Source organism: Polyodon spathula, chromosome 26 (assembly GCF_017654505.1).
Source record: "Polyodon spathula isolate WHYD16114869_AA chromosome 26, ASM1765450v1, whole genome shotgun sequence".
NCBI lineage: Eukaryota > Metazoa > Chordata > Actinopteri > Acipenseriformes > Polyodontidae > Polyodon > Polyodon spathula.
The window spans coordinates 20,268,325-20,288,967 of record NC_054559.1 but is presented as its reverse complement, the minus strand read 5'-3'; the positions used below and the strand labels follow the sequence as shown (position 1 = coordinate 20,288,967).

Sequence of the window (20,643 nt, the reverse complement as noted above, 5' to 3'; positions counted from 1 at the left end):
TGTTATTATTATTATTAGTAGTAGTAGTATTGGTATTATGATGATGATGATGATGATTATTGGTATTTATTGGTTGAAGTTTGGCATTGCTAGATCTAGATGAGGTTTATTGGCATGTTACCAGCCCTGTTTTACTGGGGGTATGACCCGGGCCTCACAAGGAAATTAGTTTTGGTGCCGACAAAATGAATAGCTAACCCTCAGAACACGCTGTAACTGTAAAACAGACATCAAGTGTGTCCCACCTACACGGTAGCATGCTACAATGCTGCAGTATGTAACATACGCACACACTGTGTACCAAGAACCTCTCTTTCCCGTTGTTTTCTTACCTTCCTCTCTCTCTCCCTCTCTCTCCTCTCTCTCTCCTCTCTCTCTCTCTCTCTCTCTCTCTGCCGCTCCTCCCCTCCCCCACATTCTGCTCCCTGTTGTGATCCCACCTCTCTCTCTCTCTCTCTCTCTCTCTCTCTCTCTCTCTCTCTCTCTCTCTCTCTCTCTCTCTCTCTCTCTCTCTCTCTCTCTCCCCAGACATTTTTAATCTACAGTTTCATGATGCGAGTTAATGGCAAAATGGCAGCGGGAGAGAAAAACACACAGGAGCTGATTCTGCCTCACTCGATAACCAAGATGCAGCAAAATGCTACGTCGTTTTGTACCGATGGCCATTAATTACAAATAATAATAATAATAATAATAATAATAATAAAGATGAAGAAGCTATTTTCCCTGGTCACAGAGATGAACACAGAGATATCATCATGTATGCTAATGGCAAGCTCTTTAAAAAAATCAGCACACAAAAACAAGAACACAAACAGCTGTTTCCCAACTAGAATAAGGACTACATGCTATACTCGTGTCCCGCTTTCATTTTAATGTGTTCCACTACCCGGGGTTTAGGGGATGTGAAACAGATAATTAAAGCGCTGTGAGTGACTCTCTACTGGAGCCCCCTTCAGCCAGCCCCACTGAGCACACAGGGAGTGCGAGAGAGGAGGGGTGGGGACTCCGCCGCAAGCTCGACCTGCGACTGGCTGACAGCCCTGCCCCTCACCCGCACTCGCCATTCCATTGGCCGGCCCTGGCAGGCTTATCATTCCATCTGGTGCTGCTCCTGCTCCATCGCGCCCCTGCTTTCCATTCGTCTACCTCCGCCAGCTGACATAGTTCCTAGCATACTGTGTTTAGAAACACGCAGCACGGAAACAGCGACGAAACGGGCAGCGCTGGTAGACGCGTTCGGCGGAATCTGCGCCGTCTATCTGCTTTCTAAAGCCGTGGAAAGATTGGGAGCGGCTTGTTGTGCGTTTGAAAGCGGACACCGCCGGCGCTGAGGTCCCTGTTCCAGCGGAGGGATACGGCGTGGCGCTGACAATGTGGAAGGCTGTTAAAATGTCTCCTCGCAGGGTGACATGGTTTCAATTGTAGCAGCAAAAAGGGAGGCTTGAGACTTGAAGAGTTCGGGGTGCAAGTAGGATATAACAGTTTAACGAAGCGGGCTGCTTAACCAACAAGAAAAAACAAGGACAAAAGCAAGCTCTGGCCGGCTCCAGCCACGGCTTGTAAAGCACGGGGGGGAAGCGCTTCAAGTTTTCTGTTTTTTTGCACTCGAATCTTTTTTTACTGTTGGATGCGCGGATTCTCTAAAGGTAATCCCTTCACAATGCACGCTTTACTGGGCATTTCCACCCAGTCGCAAACTTTTGCAAAAAGGAAAAGTTGCGTGAATTCGCTCCTGGAAAAGCGGGGGTGTTGGAGTTTTTGTCTGGTTCGTGGAGTGTGGTGATGGTGTGAGGTGAACAGTCAGCGTGGAGGAGGAGGAGGAGAAGGGGGGGGAGTTCTTTGTTTCGTGTTCAAAATACTGGCAAGTTATAAAGTAACTCAAAGTTAACAAACAGCGTTTTTAATGCGGTGTGTTCAGCACGTACTGCCTCTGTTTGAGAAACACTCGTTGTAGTTCAGGGGAGGTAAGGTTTTGATACTTTTGTTTGCAGCTTGTACTCGGATAGTTGTGTTTTTTTAATCGCCAGCGTTTATGCATATGCGGGTAAACTCGATTATTAATTCTATAGAATATTATGCATCTTGACAGCTGAGTCAGCTTTCTTAAAAAGACACTTTGTACATTTCATTAAACGCATTGTTGTACATTCAGCAGGAAATGTCTCGCCAGGCAGTAGACGAACAAAACATCACCAAGATACAAGTTTTAATAATAATATTAACTATATAAAAATATCTACATATTTAGTATGTACAAGCCACACACACACACACATATGTCGATATAAATGGGTACGCAAAGACACGGACACATGTAATAGACAACGAAATAAGGCTACGTTTTCTTTTCAAAAAAAAAAAAAAAAAAAAAAAAACTTCGGGAAAGGCCGGTGACACTCTGTAGAGCTCTTGCCCATCCCCCACGCCCCGTGGACCCTCTCGCCCCTGGGGTGAGCCCTCTCGGGGTGTTGGCCTCTCCCCTCGCCCCTTCGCCCCACACCCTCTGGGAGCCCCACACCCCACACCCCCACACCCCGGCCCCACGCCCCACGTCGCCCACGCCCACCCCGCCCCCACGCCCCACACCCCAGCGGGGGTGCGGGTGTGGGTTGGGGGTGTGGGGCCCCACACCCCCAACACCCCACACCCCAGTCACCCCTCGCCCCACACACCCCTCGCGGGGTGCCCCTCGCCCCACACCCCACACGCTTGGGGCTCTCAGCGAAGCACCCTGTGACGTGTTAGCGGGGAGCGGGGAGCGCCCCGATTCCTGCTGCTTCGTGACACTGCCTGTTATATTAGTTTATATGCATCATTATAATTGTTATCCATCAGAAATTAATTACGCTACTGCCCGGATCGCTAGCGGCACGCGTTTCATTGGGAGTAGTGTACAACTGTTGCAATAAATATTTAGTGTTTCAGTCGGAGAGGCTGTGTTTGGGGGGGGGGGGGGGTCTTAAAGCTCAATCAATCATTTTCTTTGAAGTTTTAGAAAGAAACAAAATATATACACGACGATAAAAGGGGACCGAAGGCGTATCAAACAACATCTGTATGATTTTAAAATGAAGTGTCGATCCGTGAGCTAATGAACCCCCTGCTTTAATAACGGGATCCTACATTCATTTAGAAACCGTTTTTAAAAAGGTTATTATTATTATTTATTATTATTATTTGTACAGAGTTGTTTTTTTAGGCTTGTTTCTCAGCAGTAGCTAGTACGCTGACATTATTGTCTTTACAGTTTTGAAAGGAGTATTTGAATTACGATTCAATGTGGGTTTCCTGCGAAAACAAGAAAGGGGTCTTCCTCGGACATTTTGAAAGGTTTCTGCTTGTGTAGTTGAGTAAGCTGTACTTTCTATTGTGGATATGGTACTGACCTAAATCCTGTTTATTAAAGAAGATAACACAACGCAGACCAAGGGAATTAGTTTTGTTGCATATTTGTCGGTTTTTTAAACCCGATTGTTGGTTAGAGCAGCTAAAGGGCGATATTTTGTTCCTTTCGGATGTGCAGAAGTCCGGAAAGCCGAAGTTTTCGGGTGTTAAAATGGGGTTTCTGTCCATCTCCATTTCTATCTGTAGTGATAGAAACGCATTTCTAATTTAAAGACTTATTTTTTTGCTGTGGTTTGTAGAATTGTATTTCATGACGGTGTTTTTAAAAGTCTCTTATAAACTGCTGCTTCAGATTGAAGTTCACCTGCCTGCGCTACTTGAAAAGCGGTTGAAAATGTCTTTTTACGTTTTGTATTTCTTTCTCTTTGAAGTCTATGGTACGTGTAAAATGGTGCTTTTTAAAAATCCTGTTAAGTGCGCAATACTAGAATGGACACCGTTTTGCGTTAGTTTTCTCCCCCATGAATGCGATTATTTCTGGGTGTGTACAGTGTAGCTCTCAGGGTAGTTTCCAGGAACATTGGGTGTCAGAATACATTAAAACAAACAAACAAAAAAACACCCTGCTAGACTGATGGAAGTTGTAATTGCGAGGGCATGTTTGTAACATAGCATGGGGCTGGACTGTAAGCCAATCTGAAGACAGAATTCATAGTGTTTAATTACAGGCATGTTTTATGTGAACAGGGAGAGATTGTGTGTTAGACGATTACAAAAAGAGTCTCAAACTAATGTGGTATATAAGCTGGTCTTGAACCCTCAATCTGCCTGCAGTTTACCTCCAGGGAATAGAGTGCCAGTTTATATAAGGCTCGCTTTCACACGCAGTATATGTCCAGGCTAGGGCTGTTGGAGTATTTGGAGCCTAGTGATGTCGCTTGGCATATTGTGAGCCTTATTTATTAGATTACCTTGTTTCCTGTATCTGCTATATGAAAAACACGTCCCTTGGGAAGAGTCTGGTAGTCACTCATTCAGCCCCAGGCTATCAGAATTGTGTTTCCAGTGACCTGCTAACCCTCCTGGGACTGCCAGGGCAGATAACCAGGAAGCACCACAGCCTTCTCCACAAGCAAACAATCTTATTGCATTTCTGGATGTTTATTTGTACTTTTACTAATTCTGCCATAGCACTGGGCTACTGGAAGCTGCCTGTATTGGTTGATTGATGCAGGGCTACTGGAAACATTTTCAAGGACAGTACCTGGCTGTGTTGATTAGGAAGGTTGTTGGCAGCAGGAGGCTCTGCCAAGTTCACTGAGCAGCTGAAGAAGGAACTGATCCAATCTGTAGTAGAGCTTTAAACCCCAACTAGATCTAAACAATGGCTGTGTTTATTCTGGTTTGATGTGACTCAAGGGCTGACAGTAGTACAGCAGACTGTTTTGATGAGCTGTCCTTGCTGCTTGTCTGATTTCCCTCGAAAGGTGTGCTGAGTGAGGCGTGGAGCTGCTGCCAAGCAGATAGCTCCTGTTCTGTTGGGTGCAGTACCTTCTTGATTTTTGCTAAGTCTGCTTGTACAGCTCTTGCTATCTGTTGTAAAGCACAGGGAATCACTTATGTTTTCCTGTTAATTTTTTTTTTTTTTTTTTTTTTTTTTTTTTTTTTTTTTTTTTTATAAATCTATACTGGTGCATTTTAAAGCGGTCCTTTTCTTTGGATATATAGAACGGGAACAGGGTAATTAACCTCTGCTCCTGTGGTGGGGAGGGCTTGCATGAATTGTGACTCTAGTGAATTTGTCAATGATGAGATCTAGTGTTACACGGCTTGAGGGGGTCCCTTTCCCCTATGATGAGGAGGGGTGTGTTAGAACACGACCTGGCCCTCGCTGGTTAAACCAGAACAGGGCTGTAGAATCGACGGCAGGCTAGGAGATGGTGCAGCTGTAGGGACCTCCTCACCTCTCCCAGCAGGAGGCACTGCAGCACGAGGGGGGTGGGGCGAGCACACGACCCAAGCCCCACTAGAAATACTCGTTTGTGTACAGTACTCAATTTACAAGACATTTTTTTTTTGTAAAATGTTAGAGAGAGAATCCTACACAGGCGATAACAAATAAAACTGGCCTAACACATGAATTCCTGCTGGAATGGACTAACCCGTGTCACGCCTGCCTGCCTTCCCTCAACCTTACCCAGCACTCAGAGGATGTGTTAGTCTCCACTCCAGCAGGGATCTGGCTCACATTGTATCTTAGAGATTTTTTTGTACTGTAAGTGATTTATATTTTTTAAACCAAACCCCCCCCCTCCCCCACCCTCCCCAAAAATAAAGCCCATTAGTAATTTTGCCATCAGATTTATTATCTAATTTTTTTTAATGCGCTGTTTGGCTACAATAATAATAATAGGCAGCCTATCTTTGAATCTTTTTGTAGGGTGGTTAGTGGCTGAGACATAAGTGTGGCATGAACCAACAGCAGCAGCAGCAGAGAATGGCTGCAGTGGGAACAGACAAGGAACTGAGTGACCTCCTGGATTTCAGTGCGGTAAGCGAGCGGGTGGGGCCGGGGCTGAACCTTATCGGGGCATCTTGCGTTTCATATATAGGGGCGGGGAGGAGTTGGGTGCTCGTTTTATAGAGTCAAGTCTAGAAGAGTTCATTTTGATTTAAAATCCACACCAGCCAAACTTTTTTTTTTTTTTTTTTAATTCCAATTTTATTCATTATTTCACTGAATTATTTTTCTTTTTCTTGCATTAAGTTCTCCTCCTTTGTTGATGTAGACGGAGCCTCACTGGGAATGACTGTGCATGCTCAAAGAATTGCCTTGCCAAAAGCAAATTGATTGCATGAGCCCTCACGGGGTTAAACTACTGTTTATTTGAAATGATGTTTGAACAATGTGCTGTATATAAAGAAAATCCTCGAATCATGGAAATGTACGTTTCTGTCGTGCTAGATGGCCTCCTTGTTTGGGAGGTGATCAGTAAGGGGGGGTGGATGGTAAATGGCATCCCTTGTGCAATCTAGATGCTACCAGTAAGAGTGCAATCTCCTAGTTGTAGTCAAACTGGCATCTGTCTGGGTGGGGGGGGGCTTTTTGTTGGGTGGCTGGGATGCAGCAAAACTTGGAGCGTTCTCGTAATTTTGCTTTGAGTAGCACCTGGAATGTGCTGTCCAGTCTTTGAGATTCTCCAGTTGGCACGCTTGCTGGTTATAGGCCCCTGTTTATTGCTTGAACAGTTCACATTATTATCAGTGTCGGGGGATCTCTTCAAATGCAACACAGATAACCGATCAAGCAGAAGGAGTCTTTCTGATAGGAGTCGGTCCTGTATGCAGATAGTGGACAGTGAAACCACAGGGTATGAGCCCAGAGCAGCCTTCCAGCTTGTAGCCACGTGGTCATCCTCTTTATTAAATGTGTTTGGGCACCTCCCTGTTTTGTAGTTATTTGAGGTTTATTCTGAGTGTCGTCTTCATAAGTTGCTATTGCTATCAGAGTTGTCTCCAACAAAGTGATGCAAAAAATGCTGGCAGTTTCCAGTTGTATTTAAATGTATCAAGTGTTTTTGGTTGGTGTTTTGTAACACTGAATTAGTTGGGCTTGAAGAGAGGAATTCTGACTTGTACTAATATTAAAAAGAAGTATTTGGAGAATGTTATCCACCATTTTACATTGGTTACCTTTGGGGGGTGGCTTTTTAATATTGAGATAAGGACCTGTATTTCAGCTGGCCTGTGATGAATTACAGGGTTGAGTGTGTTTTGAAAAAGATTTTGCCACTCTGCCCCAAATTACTGTCATTATCCTATTAAAGGACTTTCCAGTTCATTTTCGTCACAGAAGGCTGGTTTTGCGAAGGGCAATTAGCCGCTTCCTATCCAGTGACGTGCTGCAGCGAGGAGTGGCAGGCAGGCTGAGCCAGTCTAATAACTCTGATCTGAGTACTGGGGTCTTGGGGGCAGCAGATTCTATATTTAAACTGCTTCTGCCTTGCAGTGGGCTAATACTGTCTGAAACGGGTAGAACAGAAGGGGCACCTTGTAATTCGGGATCTGTCACTCTTTTGTTTTTGCAGATGTTTGCTCCTCCTGTCGCTAATGGAAAGAACAGGCCAACCACCCTCGCAAGCAGCCAGTTTGGAGGATCAGGTAGGCATTCCAGGTTTTAATGTGTTTTCAATGCTTGCCTGTTAAAGTGTGTGTGTGTGGGGGGGGGGGTCGTGTTACTGCATGCATCTTGCTTTTGAGTTAATGTTTTAATCTCTTGTTCTTTTATGTATATCTGTCTATGAGATTTACCCTTTGTCTTCCTGTATTGCTGTCTAGTCCTTGCCTGTGTGTGTGTGTGCCCGTGTGTGATCTACCTGTTGAAAGGAAGTTTGTTGACTCTGAAAATGATCAAAGCCAGGTTGAGTACACACTGCGTCCTGCAAAGGGAATTCTCTCCCTTAGACTCTCAGATGAAACATGCCGTGCAAGGAGACCTGTCAAAACACTGTGGAAGAAAAATCCACGTTCACACTGAACCAGAACAGCGGGCCGAGAACACTTCATTGCATTGTGCATTTGAATTACCCTGATGTCTGACTCTTGGTGTGTAAATTGGAAACTATTATACTGTAAATGTGAGACGGCTGTATTGTGTGTGTGTTTTGAAGTTTTCTATTCTGTCTCAAGTCCTTTTACAGCTGTCGTACTCTGCTTTATTTGAGCAGCTTGTTTTGTGTAGGTCATGGGCAATCTCATACATAAATGAGGTGACTAATAATGAAGGAATCAAAACAAACTAAATGAAGGCTGGACGGTAGCTCTCCCGCCCCAGATTCCCTGCTGCTCTGCGTTTTGCACTTCGCTGGTGTTTGTAATGGTTGTTGGAGGTTTAAGGGTGCGCTGCTGCTTGCTTTGATCAGGCTTTGCTCTGAGAGCTGTGGGTGGGGGCCAGCCTGTTTCTGTTGAAAGCCAGGACACGCTCTTGCATTCAGCAGTTTGGAGGTTTTTATGGTTCCAAGCCTGTAAAACAAAGCAATTTGTTCGCCCTGCAGGCAGTTGGGTCTCTTTTGAACATTTTGTTTGTAGCTGCATTACATCACTTTGGCTGGGGCTTTGGAATCCTAATCGAGGGAAAGCAGGTGGGGTGTTTTGAAGCAAGTTTGCAGCACTGAGCCAGAGAAATGTTGAAGTTAGTAGTAGCTGGGCAGCTAGTTTGTGGGCCTGTGTCCTGCTGTGGTAGAAGTGTGGAATCCTGGCCTCTGTTCCAGGGGGTACCTCTTCGCTGGTACTTTCTGCAAGCTACACTGTGCTAGTATTGAAGATTGCCCGGTGTTTGAATCTTTTGTCTTTTTGTAATTGATACCTTTTTAATTTGGAATATGCTGGTTTTCAAAGACTTTTTCAAGACTGTTTTTCAATCTCCTGCAGCACAGGAAAGTGTTAGATACCAGAAAACAAGGGTTTGCTTTGTTTTGATCTATGGTGCTGTGCTAAATTAAGTGAGAAAGTATGAAAAAGGGGGACCAGTGCTAATAGGAGTCAGAATTGTGAACTCCGGTTAGCACCTATTTCAGGCCTCCGACCCTCCCCTTCCCTTCACACAAACACACTATTTTATACAAACAAGGAAGAGTAGTGGTCTTGTTTGAGATGTGCCCCACTGTTTTGCACTAGAAGGGTTTCGCAGCCCCCCTTCTCACTTGGTTTGGGAATGAGGTTTTTCTCAAAGGGACCCCCTAGTGTGAAAATCCTTCCGAAGAATTAAAGCAGGGGAAGAGAAGGTGAGCAGTTTGTGAGTCCCTGATCAGAGCTTCTCCCCAGGGGCCCTGTCCTTCAGGAAGTAGTCCGAGGAGCAGTTACAGAGAAGAGCTGTGCTTTTCACACGTTTCCCTGCTAATCTGCAACAACACCTCAGTTGAGCCGTTTCAGTGACCGCTGAATAAGCATTGTGCAGGCGCTTACCTGGGCACCTCTGCAGCTGCTGTGCTTTCGTCAAGGACCAGGGTAGGTGTGAGGCCGGAGGAGTCTGGGAATCGTCACCGGGCACCACCGGTACCAAGGACTGCTGCCAGGAAACTCAGAGCAGCCACTGTGTGACTGGGAGTGCTGTAACCTGCAGCACTCGAGCAGGAGCAGTGCCATCTGCAGCATGTTGCATCTTCCGTTTGTGTTGTTGCTACTTGAGATTACTGTGACTTGTTTAATTGTGAGAACCTAGCAGAATGGTTTCTACATTTGTGATTGAAGAAGCTGCCACTATCGCCACCACATTGCTATTGTTATTATATAGCTTGCACCTGGTGGCCTTCATACAGAGATTTTTGAATGTTTAAATAATAATAAATAGCTAGGATTATACAGAGTAGCTTTCAAGGCCAAAATCAATCCGCTTAGAAACGTTTACTCAATTGAGTTGCTTGGGCTCTGTTTGGCAGGAGCTAAAAACATGTTTTTTTTAATTTAAAACTGAAGAGTAGAAAACATGTAAAGGTAGGTTTATGTGAACCTGGCAGTGCGAGAGAGACCTTCAATAAGAACAGCTGAGCTGAATGTGTGTGTGCATAGCGGGGAGCTTGAGCCGGTTGCTCGGAGCTCGGGGAAACCCTGTGCTCGCATTCGTACCCATAGTTTCTAGTTTCATTTATCAAAAAGATGAAACTGAGATTGAAAGGTATTTTTAGTCAAAAGTGTGGGTTAAAAGGCAGAAGAGGGAGAACCTGCAGGCAGTTTCTGTCTTGAAATAGTGCTTTTTTAAAAAAAAAAAAAAAAAGCTTTCTGGTAGTATTGCTAACCCTTTTAAATAACAAACTCATTGACTTTTCTACAGTGGCAACACAATGTCCAATGGGCAAGTCTTCACAGTCTCTGATCTTATTATTATTTTTGGAGATCTGTGCAGTATGGAGCAGAAGTTTAAGCTGATGCTGTTCCACATTTTTATTTATTTTTTTATTCTAGGTCCAAAGGGCTGAATATACTAATCCCTTTGTCTCCTACAGTGTGTAAGTATAAGTGTTGAGACTGTTTCAGCCCCTTAATCAGAGTCTGTTGAATACTGTGAGATACAGCAGCGTGAGTCACAGTCTGACTTGCCTTTTCCACCATCGCTTCCTCCAATTGCAGCCCAGGCTTTGTTTAGAAGAGACATGAATGACTCCCACTTCACTTGCTGTGACTCATGCTTGGACACGTGACCCGACCCTCTCGTTTTGACTCCCCTTTGCTGTTTTCCCTGTTTGAGTCCCAAGACTCTAGTATAAAGGACAGGAAGCTCAGGGTTTTGCGGTGGTTTTACTTCATGTAAACCTTTTCTTTTTTCCCCCCAGAGGATCAGGCCAGCTTAGTTGGTCTAGTGGTTGGTGCTGAGGAATGAGAGGTTCTGTGTTGTGTGCGCTGGTGTTTATCTGTATGTGCGCGCCGCAGTCTTGCACTGTGGCTTGTAAGCTGTAGAGAATACTTTGTTTAAAATGCATGTTTGCAGCCCAGGAAAGTGGAGAGTGGTCATAATAGTGGTTTCTGTGGAGGTCAGTCCTCCCTATGTTGGCTCATTCACCGGTTTCTGGTATAGAAGAACTGTTAGTGTGGCTTTTTTTTGTTCACCTGCTCTTCATTGTCTCATTTTCAGGTCCAGTCTCCTAACACACAGTAGTATTAGGGATAGAAGTTAACACCGTTTAAAGTTGGAGACGCATTTGGCGTGCATCCATTCTCTTTCCCTGGGAAAGTTAAACCAAAGAAAACTAATAAGATTAATGTTGCTTTTTCAGTGAAGTTGGGAGAAGACAGAGTGGTAGTAATGGACTGAGGTAGCAAAAAAAACAACTAAAAACCCTGAAGTCTTGTTGTGCAGTCCTGTTTTCCAGCAGGTTGAGTTCCCCAGACCTTGCCTGCAGTTTGATAAACTATTCACTAACCCTCTTGGGGATGTTTAGGAGGGAAAGGGTGTTTTTTTTGTGGAAGGTCACATTCCAGTGCTGCAGTGTCATTCAGGTCTGTGATTGGATGCATGACACTCAGGGGTGTCTGGTGTCATGACTTCTGAAAACCCTTTAACATCAAGTTTGAGATTCCATGAGGGGTTTCACTGCTAGTGCCGCTCTGTGAATGGACTCTATAGTGAGAGCTGACCAGGCTGTCGGCTAGTGCACACCTCTTTTAATCAAGTGTCTATGGCCTCCAGATTTGATAGGTTTTTGTAGATTTTTATGCTATTTTAAGCTACTATATTGTAGTATAAAAACTCAGTTTTGGCATATTCTTTGTCATCTCTTTTATAAAAGAGGGTGCAGCCTATCTGGTGGTGCCTTCTGCGCTGGTTCCAGACGCGCATGGTCAGGATTGTCGTAGGCTTTCTTTTCATTTTGTGTTTATTTTCTGTAGGGTTATACTGTAGCACCAATCACAGTTCAGAGCAGATTCCAAAGCGTGTTCTTTGTATTGCTAGTCTGGGCTGCTTCCACTTTCCCATTCCCTGTTTCTCATGCCCCTGCACTGCTGTGCTGAATTTGTATTTTACCAGGACTGTTGTTGGTGAAATCGTGTCATTGAAGGTGTTTTGAAGTACAGTGAAGAAATCTGAGAAGCATTAACTCTGATTGCTATTGAGTACATGTCCTTGCGTATTCTACAATGCCTATATCTAGTAATGATATTAGAACTGTTTTAATTAGGAATCAAAATGAAAAACCTCATGAATATGCATAAGTAGTCATTATTATGCACAATTAAACCTTTCTCACTTACTCTCCCTCCTTACTTACTGGAGAGCCTGAAATGCACAGCGCAAGCAGATTTCACAGCTCCCACAGTAGTGGCATGCATTTTCCCCTTCAGTTTTGCCTTTTGAAAACTAATCACTTTTTTTCAAAAGATTTTAGCTAATTGCACACGAATAGATATTCCGCAGTGATCCTGTGAAAACTGCAAGTTGCAGAATAGCCTCAACGCTGTTCGGTTCCAGGAACTCTGAAGTCCCTCACCCTCATTAACTTCCCCATCCTAAGATTCTCCCCTTTATAAATGCAAAGTTGGCTCTCTGGCCTGGCCTGTGTGTTTTACGCAGTGCTGTTAACAGCAATCTCTCCAGTTGCTCATCTTAAGAAAACAAAATCAAAAGATGTTATGAATATTCATCAGCAGAGCACATTAATATGCACAGCTATGTAAATGAGGATGCAATTAAGCCTAGTCTCCCCAGAGACCCTTGTCGGCTGCAGCACAAAAGGCAGCGGAATTGGGAGGTGGAATTTTATGACAAATGTCTGTTCTAGCGATCATTGAAGTGAAAACATTTTAAAAATAAGGCTTTTAAATGGTGAAGTCTGTGAAGGTGAATATGCATGTCAGGGAAGGGAGCTATAGAAATGAAAGCAGCACAATAATGCACATCTCATTGTTTCCACAAGTAGGTAGTATTCATATTAGAAGCCCTAAACATAGTAATTGTACATGTTTATTGTTCTGCATGATAAATTAACACAGTGCACACCTGCTGGACTGGATTAAACCCATCAGACAGACAGGTTGCAAATTATTGTTTTGCTGTTGGTTTTCATTTGAGATAGTTTGCCAGTAACCCCTAATCCAGTCTTTATCCCCTAATGCTGGATTGCTGGCTTGCTTTAGATCTGTGCAGTAGTGATCTTTTGGGATTCACATGAAACTGTTATGGTCATTTTCCAACTCTATTTCAAGCACTGTTTGGGTACTCTGTGCAGTAATGTAAGGTTTGTGGATGCGTCACAAGGTGGTGAATCTGACTTGCTGTGCAACGAGAGATACAGGGTGGTAAGAGCTGAGGGCTTGGAGAATAAAGACCATGCACAGACTTACTCTCTAGCCCCTATCAGAGTCATTGTATTGAGTGGCTTCAACTGCATGTAGCCCAAGATCCACCAGGATTACATGGCCCTGGTGTAATTAAGTCTGAAAAGTGTAATTATGAATGCCGAATACTGCAACCCTGCTTGTGAAAAAGGGCCCAGTAGCTGGTAGTGCTGTGTTTTTAAACCACCTGTCAGCCAGCCGCTCAGGACAGGGCCTGCTAGAAGGCTGAAAGCTCATTTATTAAAAAAATAAATAAAATAAAATTATGAATGTCATACTTGCAAATGAATGCGTGGCTGGATCAGTGGCGTTTGATTTGCAAAGTCTCATTTCTTCACTCGTGCTTCGTAGCGACGAGTCATTGCTGCAGACATGGCTTCACAGGAGGAAGGCTTCCTGAACACTTTGTAATGTTTCTGTTTGTTCCTTTTCAGGTTTGGATGAACGGTCCGGGTCAGGATCCTGGGGACCAGGAGAACAGAACAGCCCCTCTTTCCATCAGGGGAGGGTACATGTCCACAAGTTTCCCATTTTGTGTTGTGCTTTGGGTTGCTAGCTGTTCAAATATAGGTCTGGCCTTATCTTCACTGTCCTGACTGCAGCCTGTGCAGACCACCAAACCTGTCTGTGTTTATAGCTCAGCTAACAGGGCATAGCACAGCTCTGTCAGGTTAACACTGTCTGTGTGCAGCCCCCTTACATTGTCCTTAAGAAGGAAAAAACAAACGCCCCCACTTTCCTTCTGCAAATAATTGTCTGGATTTCCCCTGTACAGAATTTTGCTGTATTGACTTTGCAGACAATTCTCTAATTTGTTTTTTTTTTTTTTTGTTTTTTTTTTTTTTTTTTTTTTTACAAACACTTTAGTGTTCGGTGCAACAAACATGTGTAGATGTTTTTACAGCATTGTAAAAATATGAAATGCAAAAATATACAAGTACAGTGCTGACAGTGTCAGAGAACAGAGCCTGGGAATTGGGTTTCAGGACGTTCTAACGAATCCTCACTGGCCATATGGCTGCTAAGCATGTCATTGCGTTTGAATGACTCCTGTTTCTGGTCACTAATCCAGATTTTGCTTTAGGGTTATGGAGAAGGCTCTCATTACAACGAACACGAAGGACTTGCTTCCTCGCCCTTCCTCGGCTCGGGTTTAGTTGGTAAGTATCTCATAGCGCTCTTTTTTTGGGGGGGGAGAAGGGCACACCTTGTATCCAATGTGGTGTCTGGGGGAAAACAAAAGAGTCATTTACCTTAATTACCAACAAGGTCTGTGTAGGTCCCCGGCAGAGCTTCCCACACAGCCCAGCTGTCTTTGCTCTGCATGACTTTCACTTGAATTGTTCCCCCCACAGTCGCTGTCTGAGTGAATGTTTATGGGACAGGCAGGTAAGAGTTATGCAGCAAATGGTAGGGGGGATGGAGCCTGCTGCTTTCTCAAGTTGTTTCTTGAGTCTATTAATAGTTGTAATTGGGTAGAAAGTGGCTGTTGGTTTGAGTCTTGGTGGAATGTGAAAGGGGGGTTTGGGGGAATCCTCCACTGGTAGTGCAGTGTGTACCGCTTAGCAGATACTGACTGGGACATGCGGGGCATCAGTGAGTTACTTTTGGGGGGCAGACCTGAATGCTGTAGTGGTTTGAGGTTTCAGGTTCTGTTGAATTGAAGTGGCTCCCACCTCCCTTAGACAGCCCCTTTCCTACTTGCTCAGCAGGTTTCTCCCTAATTAAGATAATTAGAGGATAGTGGGGGTCCCCCTAATTGCCTCTCCCCAGCCTGTGTGGCTGTGGCTTTCCCTGCCAGTGTGTACCCGGCCCTCCTTGTGGGTGAGGGGGAAGGGATAAAAAGAGCTGTCAGGAGAGGGCAAACCCTGCAGAGTCTGTCGCGCCGCTGCTCAGTCCTGGTGGAGCTCAGCTCAGGGTAATTTAAGGGTATTCATGTGCAAATTCCCTGCGGGTTCGGGGGAAATGGCAAAGGCAGTGCCAAGGCTGGACTGCACCTGCTACCCATCGCAGTGAGAGAGTGCAAGAGATTTTATTTAATTACATTTGGTGTGTGTGTATTTAACATCCTAATTTATGCCTTTTTTTGCGTGTCGCTATTTCAAATAAATAAATGGATACCATTCTCTTAGCTTGTGTGTTTTTGGATATTTCTGTCTTTTTCTTCTAAAGGTTAACAAGTAGGATAATGCTTTCAAATCAAAACCAAGGAGGATAGCCAAAGTCTATTCTAGAATATCCAGCTTTCATTAGTAACCCTGTTAAAATGCAGCCAGGCTTTCCTGTTTTGCTAATTTGGTAACGGAGAGAAACGTGCTCTGACCTGACCGGTTTCAAGTGCTTTCCTGGAAGATAGACTGCCATGGTAACAATCTCTCACAATCGTGTAATATAGAGTGCAAGATGTCAACAGTTGTCCAAGTTTATTGACCTGTGGGAGATTGTAAACAAGCAGAAAGGTCAAATGTGCACACACCTCATTGTTTGGTTTTCTTCTCCCTACAGGTAAAACATATTCACCATTTGGAAGAGAAGGTGGAATGTCTGGAATTAGCCAGGTAGGCAAGCATGTAAATGTGGCAAATATGTGTGTGATGTAGCCTATACTTTCCTGGCTGTTTCTGTAAGAGTGCGTCTCCGTGCCAGCAGTCCTTGCTGACATGTGGGTCTCTGTGGCCCCAGGGTTTCCCTGTCACTCCTCCACCTCCATTGTCCCAGTTAGTGTTTCACCTCCTGTTTGTTTTGTGTTTTTTCCAAACCTTACAGGGACCTCAATAAGCAAAAACAAAAAAAAACTCCTTGTTCCTCCGTCATTTTGTTTTAATTTTACACCACTATGTCAGAATTTCCTCCCATTGTAATGCTGGGGGCTTCCGCTGCCTGAGACAGCTGTGTGGGTTTTTAGAGCCAGACCAGATTGAAGGCCCCTTTTTTCTCTGCCAAAAATGTTACCACTTGGCCCTGTGCCAAAAATGGCAGCTTCAATCCAGAAGAGCAGCGAGCCCCCCGGCCCGAGGGTGTGGGAGAATGCGGGGGCGAACGCTGGCACTCCCTCCCTCCCTGCTTATCCAGGGGCCTTGAGCTGGGTCTTCTGACACTACGCCCTCTCACGCAGCTCTTGTGCTTTCTTTGTCATCTTTTAAAGAGGGACCATTTTGCAATTCTGTTTACCATGCAGCATTTTTTAAGCTTTGTAGGTCAGACATCTTTGATTGTGTGGATGACAAGTTCATTTCCCAAAGTTGGTCTGTCTGTAACCTTTTAAATGGCTAAGATTTGTGAAATGATACAACTAAGATGGCTCAGAGTTTGCATTAGGTATGTGTTAAAAAAAAAAATATATATATATATATTCTGAGGAGTGCAAGTTCTATGTTTTGTGGTCGACCTTCTTACCTGACCCTCACTGCTATAATCTCTCCTCTCCCCTCTCTAGGCTGGCTTCCTTTCCAGTGAGATGGCGATGCCCAGCCCAGATGCCCTGTCTCCCTCTGGCATGAAGGCAGGCTCTCAGTACTACTCCTCATACCCCAGCAACCCACGTCGACGGCCGGCTGACAACAACATAGGTGAGGGTGGGGAGAAGCAAGGCCTTGAAGTTTAACATTGAATCATACCATTCTAATGATAAAAACTTGTATGAAAATCAGTTGGTCATTCTGACGAGAGCATCGGAATTTTAAAACTACTGCCCACTATCGCTTGGTTTCTTGTGTGTATTTAAGATTTTAGCCCAAAGGTTTGCTGAATTTGTTTGTTTGTTTCAGATGGACAGCCTAAAAAGATCCGAAAGGTCCCTCCCGGCCTGCCTTCTTCAGTAAGTAGACCTTCTGTGAGCTTGAGGAATGTGTGAGCGCGTCGCTGGGTGGGTCAGTGCTAATGTGAGTGGGCTGTCTGTTGGCAGGCTGGATGTACTGGGGCCTGCCTGCTTTGAGTAGTGGCATCCATTTCAGCAGCTCGGCGTTATCTGCTTTAATTCCAAAGCAGCAGTGCAAGCCGACTAGTTGTGTTCCTTTTCAAATGAAACGAATGGTGATGATTTCAGAGGTAACGAGCCAGTTTAGTGCAGGAGTTAAGAGCAAAGGGTTTGGATTGCAGCTCTACAAACTGATTCACAGCACAACCTTGGGCAAGTAGCAGGACTCTCCTCCAGCCCCAATCCACAACAAAACCATTAACACAGAAAGAGTATCCAGCGTCGTAACCCAGACCCGCGGCGCCCCGCGTTCTGTCCAGCAGTGGCGTTGCTTCACCCTGTTTTGAGTACTCTTGAGGGATTTTGCCCAAGGTTTTGCAGTCCGTGTCTGAGCTGAGATTTAAAGCCCTGATCTCTTGGCTCTCCTTTACTGTAACCACTGACTAGACGTTCTGACTGACTAGAGTTCTTCTGAACTCCCAGATTGGATGGAATTGCGTCTAACCCTGTGATACCTGTGGAAGCGGTTCAGCCGGTGTGGTTCGCAGGTACACAATGTTTAGTTCTCTGTGGTGCCTGTGTCCAATGGGATTGAGTGCTTTCACTTCATTGTTTTTACTATACAAATACTTAACCAATGAATACATGCCTAATATCCTGCCTCTGATGCTGCAGTACTGTTTACTGAAATCCACTGTTCCCAAGAGATTCTTCCAGACACACCACTTCAGTAACTCTCTGAAATTTACATGCCAGCAGCAAATAGGTATTCTGCTATTGCTCGCTCTGTTTTGTAAACTGCCTTAATCTGGTTGCTCAGAAACAGGCTTTTTTTTTCCTCCCCTCCCCTGTAGGGGACCCCTTATAGGGTTCATTTAGTCTCTCTTGCCTCTTCTCCTTTTTTCCTTCTCTCATGCTCTCTCTCTCTCCACCCCCACTCCCTCTCTCTCACACAGCTGCCCGTGGAGTTGGATTCCAGCCAGGTTTGGGCAGATGGCTCTGTAATTAGAAGTCTCCATTCCCTTTCCACTTCTCCCTATTTAATCAAATTATAGAAAAAAAGTCAATTTGCTGGATTCGCATTCTCGGCTGCTCGTGCCTTTTTATTTCTTTTCATGCAAAAAAAGATTGGGGGCGGGCACCCTTTAGTGCCAGTGGCAGAGTAACTATACTTTGATAAACTAGACACAAAACAAACAGATTCTATAGCTAGGGTATTCAGAAACATTGTTGGAAAATGTGATTTCTGTGTTCCATGCTGCTGATTTTTATAATGTAGCTGTGTGTTTAAATGCACGCTTCTCAGCCAGTGCTGGTCACCATTGAAGTGGAGCATGGAAGGGAATTAAAAGCAAGAAGCAGCGTTTACCAGAGCTGCTGTTCCAGGGCATTGCGCTCTGAGGGAATGTGTTACATGGTATGATTTTAGTGCTGAGCCATGTGCTGTCAGCACAGTGCACTTTTCACATTGCTCCTTCAGGATGGAGTTGGGGTTAAGAGTAAGGACTTTGCTGCCTTCGTGTGCTTTTTTTCTTGTGGCCAGGTTAAACTGAAGATGAGAAACGCAAGCTAACAGCTTGCATGTAGGTGTAAATTGGTTCTGAATTTTCATGGAATCTATATTTAAATCAGTCGTTTTCATTTTTGCCCAATGTAAAGATCGTTTCTTCAGATTACACTGCAGGGCATCCCAGTTTTACTTTCCATTTTTAAAGGGTGGTTTTAAAGCTTTACATTTCAAGATCTGCAACACCATCTTGGGCATGTGCTCCTGGCCAGGGTATGGATTTTCTGGTTGCTTGTTTACTGATGATGCATCCTTTAGATAAGCAATAACAGTCCCTGTGATTGTCTGTCTGTTTTCAGGTTTATGCTTCAACCTCTGGGGAAGACTATAACCGGGAACCAGCCAGCTACCCCCCAATGAAGGCTGGCCCTGGCTACCCCGGGTCCTTTTACATGCAAGGTGAGTTCTGCAGCCCCTTCCCCCACACAGAGGAGTGTCTCTGAGCATCTCGAGCAATTCTGACCACACTTCTGCACTGCTTTGATCGATCCAAAGCCAGCTGTTCACCTTGTTGGCAGCGTATCTGACTCCATGGAGTGTGTTCTTTGGGGTACGTTCTTCTGCTGCTGTTGTTGGTCGTGGCACCTGTGTAGTCAGTGTTTGACCTTCTAGAGATGCAGCTGTCTACGTCACCAGTGGGTGGTGGGGAGGATGTGGGGGGGTCTAGGTGCGATGTAACTTTTCGGCTGATTTTCAGCAGACTTGATTAAGTTTCTGTTTCGACTGCAACACCTGCATTCTGCTGGCTGTCTCCTGTGTGTTTTCTTTTTGTTTTTGTTTTCCTATACATGTATCCCTTGTCCACAGACCCGTGGAACTCCTCTGGAGAGATTGGCCAGGCTGGATACGCCGCTGTGCTGGGGAACTCCGCTCACCTCTCCCAGCCAAGTGGCTTCACCAGCCTTCACCCGCAGGACAGGATGGTGAGTGGTGCTTGCTTCTCTTCTCTGTATACACAGCTAACCCGGCTTCCTACCAACTATCTGCAGACCATTCACTGCTGCAGGCCATTCTGACACTGATTGATCCAAATTCACACAAGCCCCATGTGTGGACCAACTCTCTCAATGGAAAGAAGTACCATCCGCAATAGTATTTATAGTGTGACTACACTGCTAAAACGATCTGTATTGCTTACTAAATGAGGAGCACTCAAGTGACAAAGAAACGTATTAACCTTCTCAATGAAGTCTGAATGTTTAAACGGTGGAGGTTGTGAATGAAAGCATGTCCATATTTAAACTTGGCAGCCACATGCGTGATTGTCATGGCATGTTCGATTGCATTCCCAATAGTGTGTGTGAAGTAGTCCTGTTCTAGTAACTCAAACGGGTGCTGCTAACGTGAGGCCGGCTGTTAGAGCTCAGCCTCTTTTGTTTTTTGTGTGTTTTGCTGTATTGTATGAAGTGTGTGTTGCATCCTTTCCTGGCTTGATAGTAACCCAGGTGTGCTGTTTTGTCTCTCTCCTTCTCCATGTTTTTGAACCAGAAGCGTCACTCTCTCGCGTTGTCTCCTCAGAACTACCCTCTGCACGGCAGCGAGGTGAACGGCAGCCTGCCGCCCGGCTTCCACTCAGGGTCAGCTGGCTACGGAGTGTCCAATCACACGCCTCCGCTCAACGGGGCGGAGCCTATCATGGGTAGGCACATTTCAAAGGGAGCAGTACTGCCCAGTCCAAGTCTGCCTGTGCCTGCTGCAAAATAAAGGAGAAGGGAACGTGGGCATGATTGAAACGAGCTGCAGTGCTCCCTCCCTGAATGCATTTTAATGACGTGGAGCTTAACTCTTAAGGCTAAAATACTAATTATTGACATCTCTATTAGACCACCTAACCAAAGGTAACCCAAAGTGGTCTGAGATTAGGGCTCATCAGGGTGTGTGAAACCATAGGTTTCCTGGGAGCTTTTAGATTAGTATTGTGTACAAATGCAGAACGATGAATATTTTCCTGCTATTTTAATTCTCCTTTTTTTATTTTATTGTT

General features: G+C 44.9%; 1 protein-coding gene across 6 annotated transcripts; it reads left to right on the top strand.

The window, feature by feature from the left end:
• The first annotated feature begins 1,055 nt into the window (after window positions 1-1,055).
• Window positions 1,056-20,378, top strand: LOC121301007 (transcription factor E2-alpha-like). Of its 6 annotated transcripts, none has more exons than XM_041230069.1 (11): window positions 1,056-1,649; window positions 5,789-5,899; window positions 7,437-7,509; window positions 13,611-13,684; window positions 14,261-14,336; window positions 15,682-15,734; window positions 16,613-16,745; window positions 16,944-16,993; window positions 18,959-19,058; window positions 19,467-19,582; window positions 20,148-20,378. In XM_041230069.1, exons 2-11 carry the CDS (start codon window positions 5,819-5,821, stop codon window positions 20,361-20,363), a joined length of 972 nt encoding a protein of 323 aa, XP_041086003.1. In that variant the 5' UTR covers window positions 1,056-1,649; window positions 5,789-5,818; the 3' UTR covers window positions 20,364-20,378. The 6 variants fall into 6 exon arrangements, with proteins under 6 accessions (XP_041086003.1, XP_041086008.1, XP_041086007.1 ...); XM_041230073.1 differs by having other exon boundaries at window positions 1,059-1,649; window positions 20,178-20,378; XM_041230070.1 differs by lacking the exon at window positions 1,056-1,649 and adding an exon at window positions 1,861-1,967.
• Window positions 20,379-20,643: the final 265 nt, after the last annotated feature.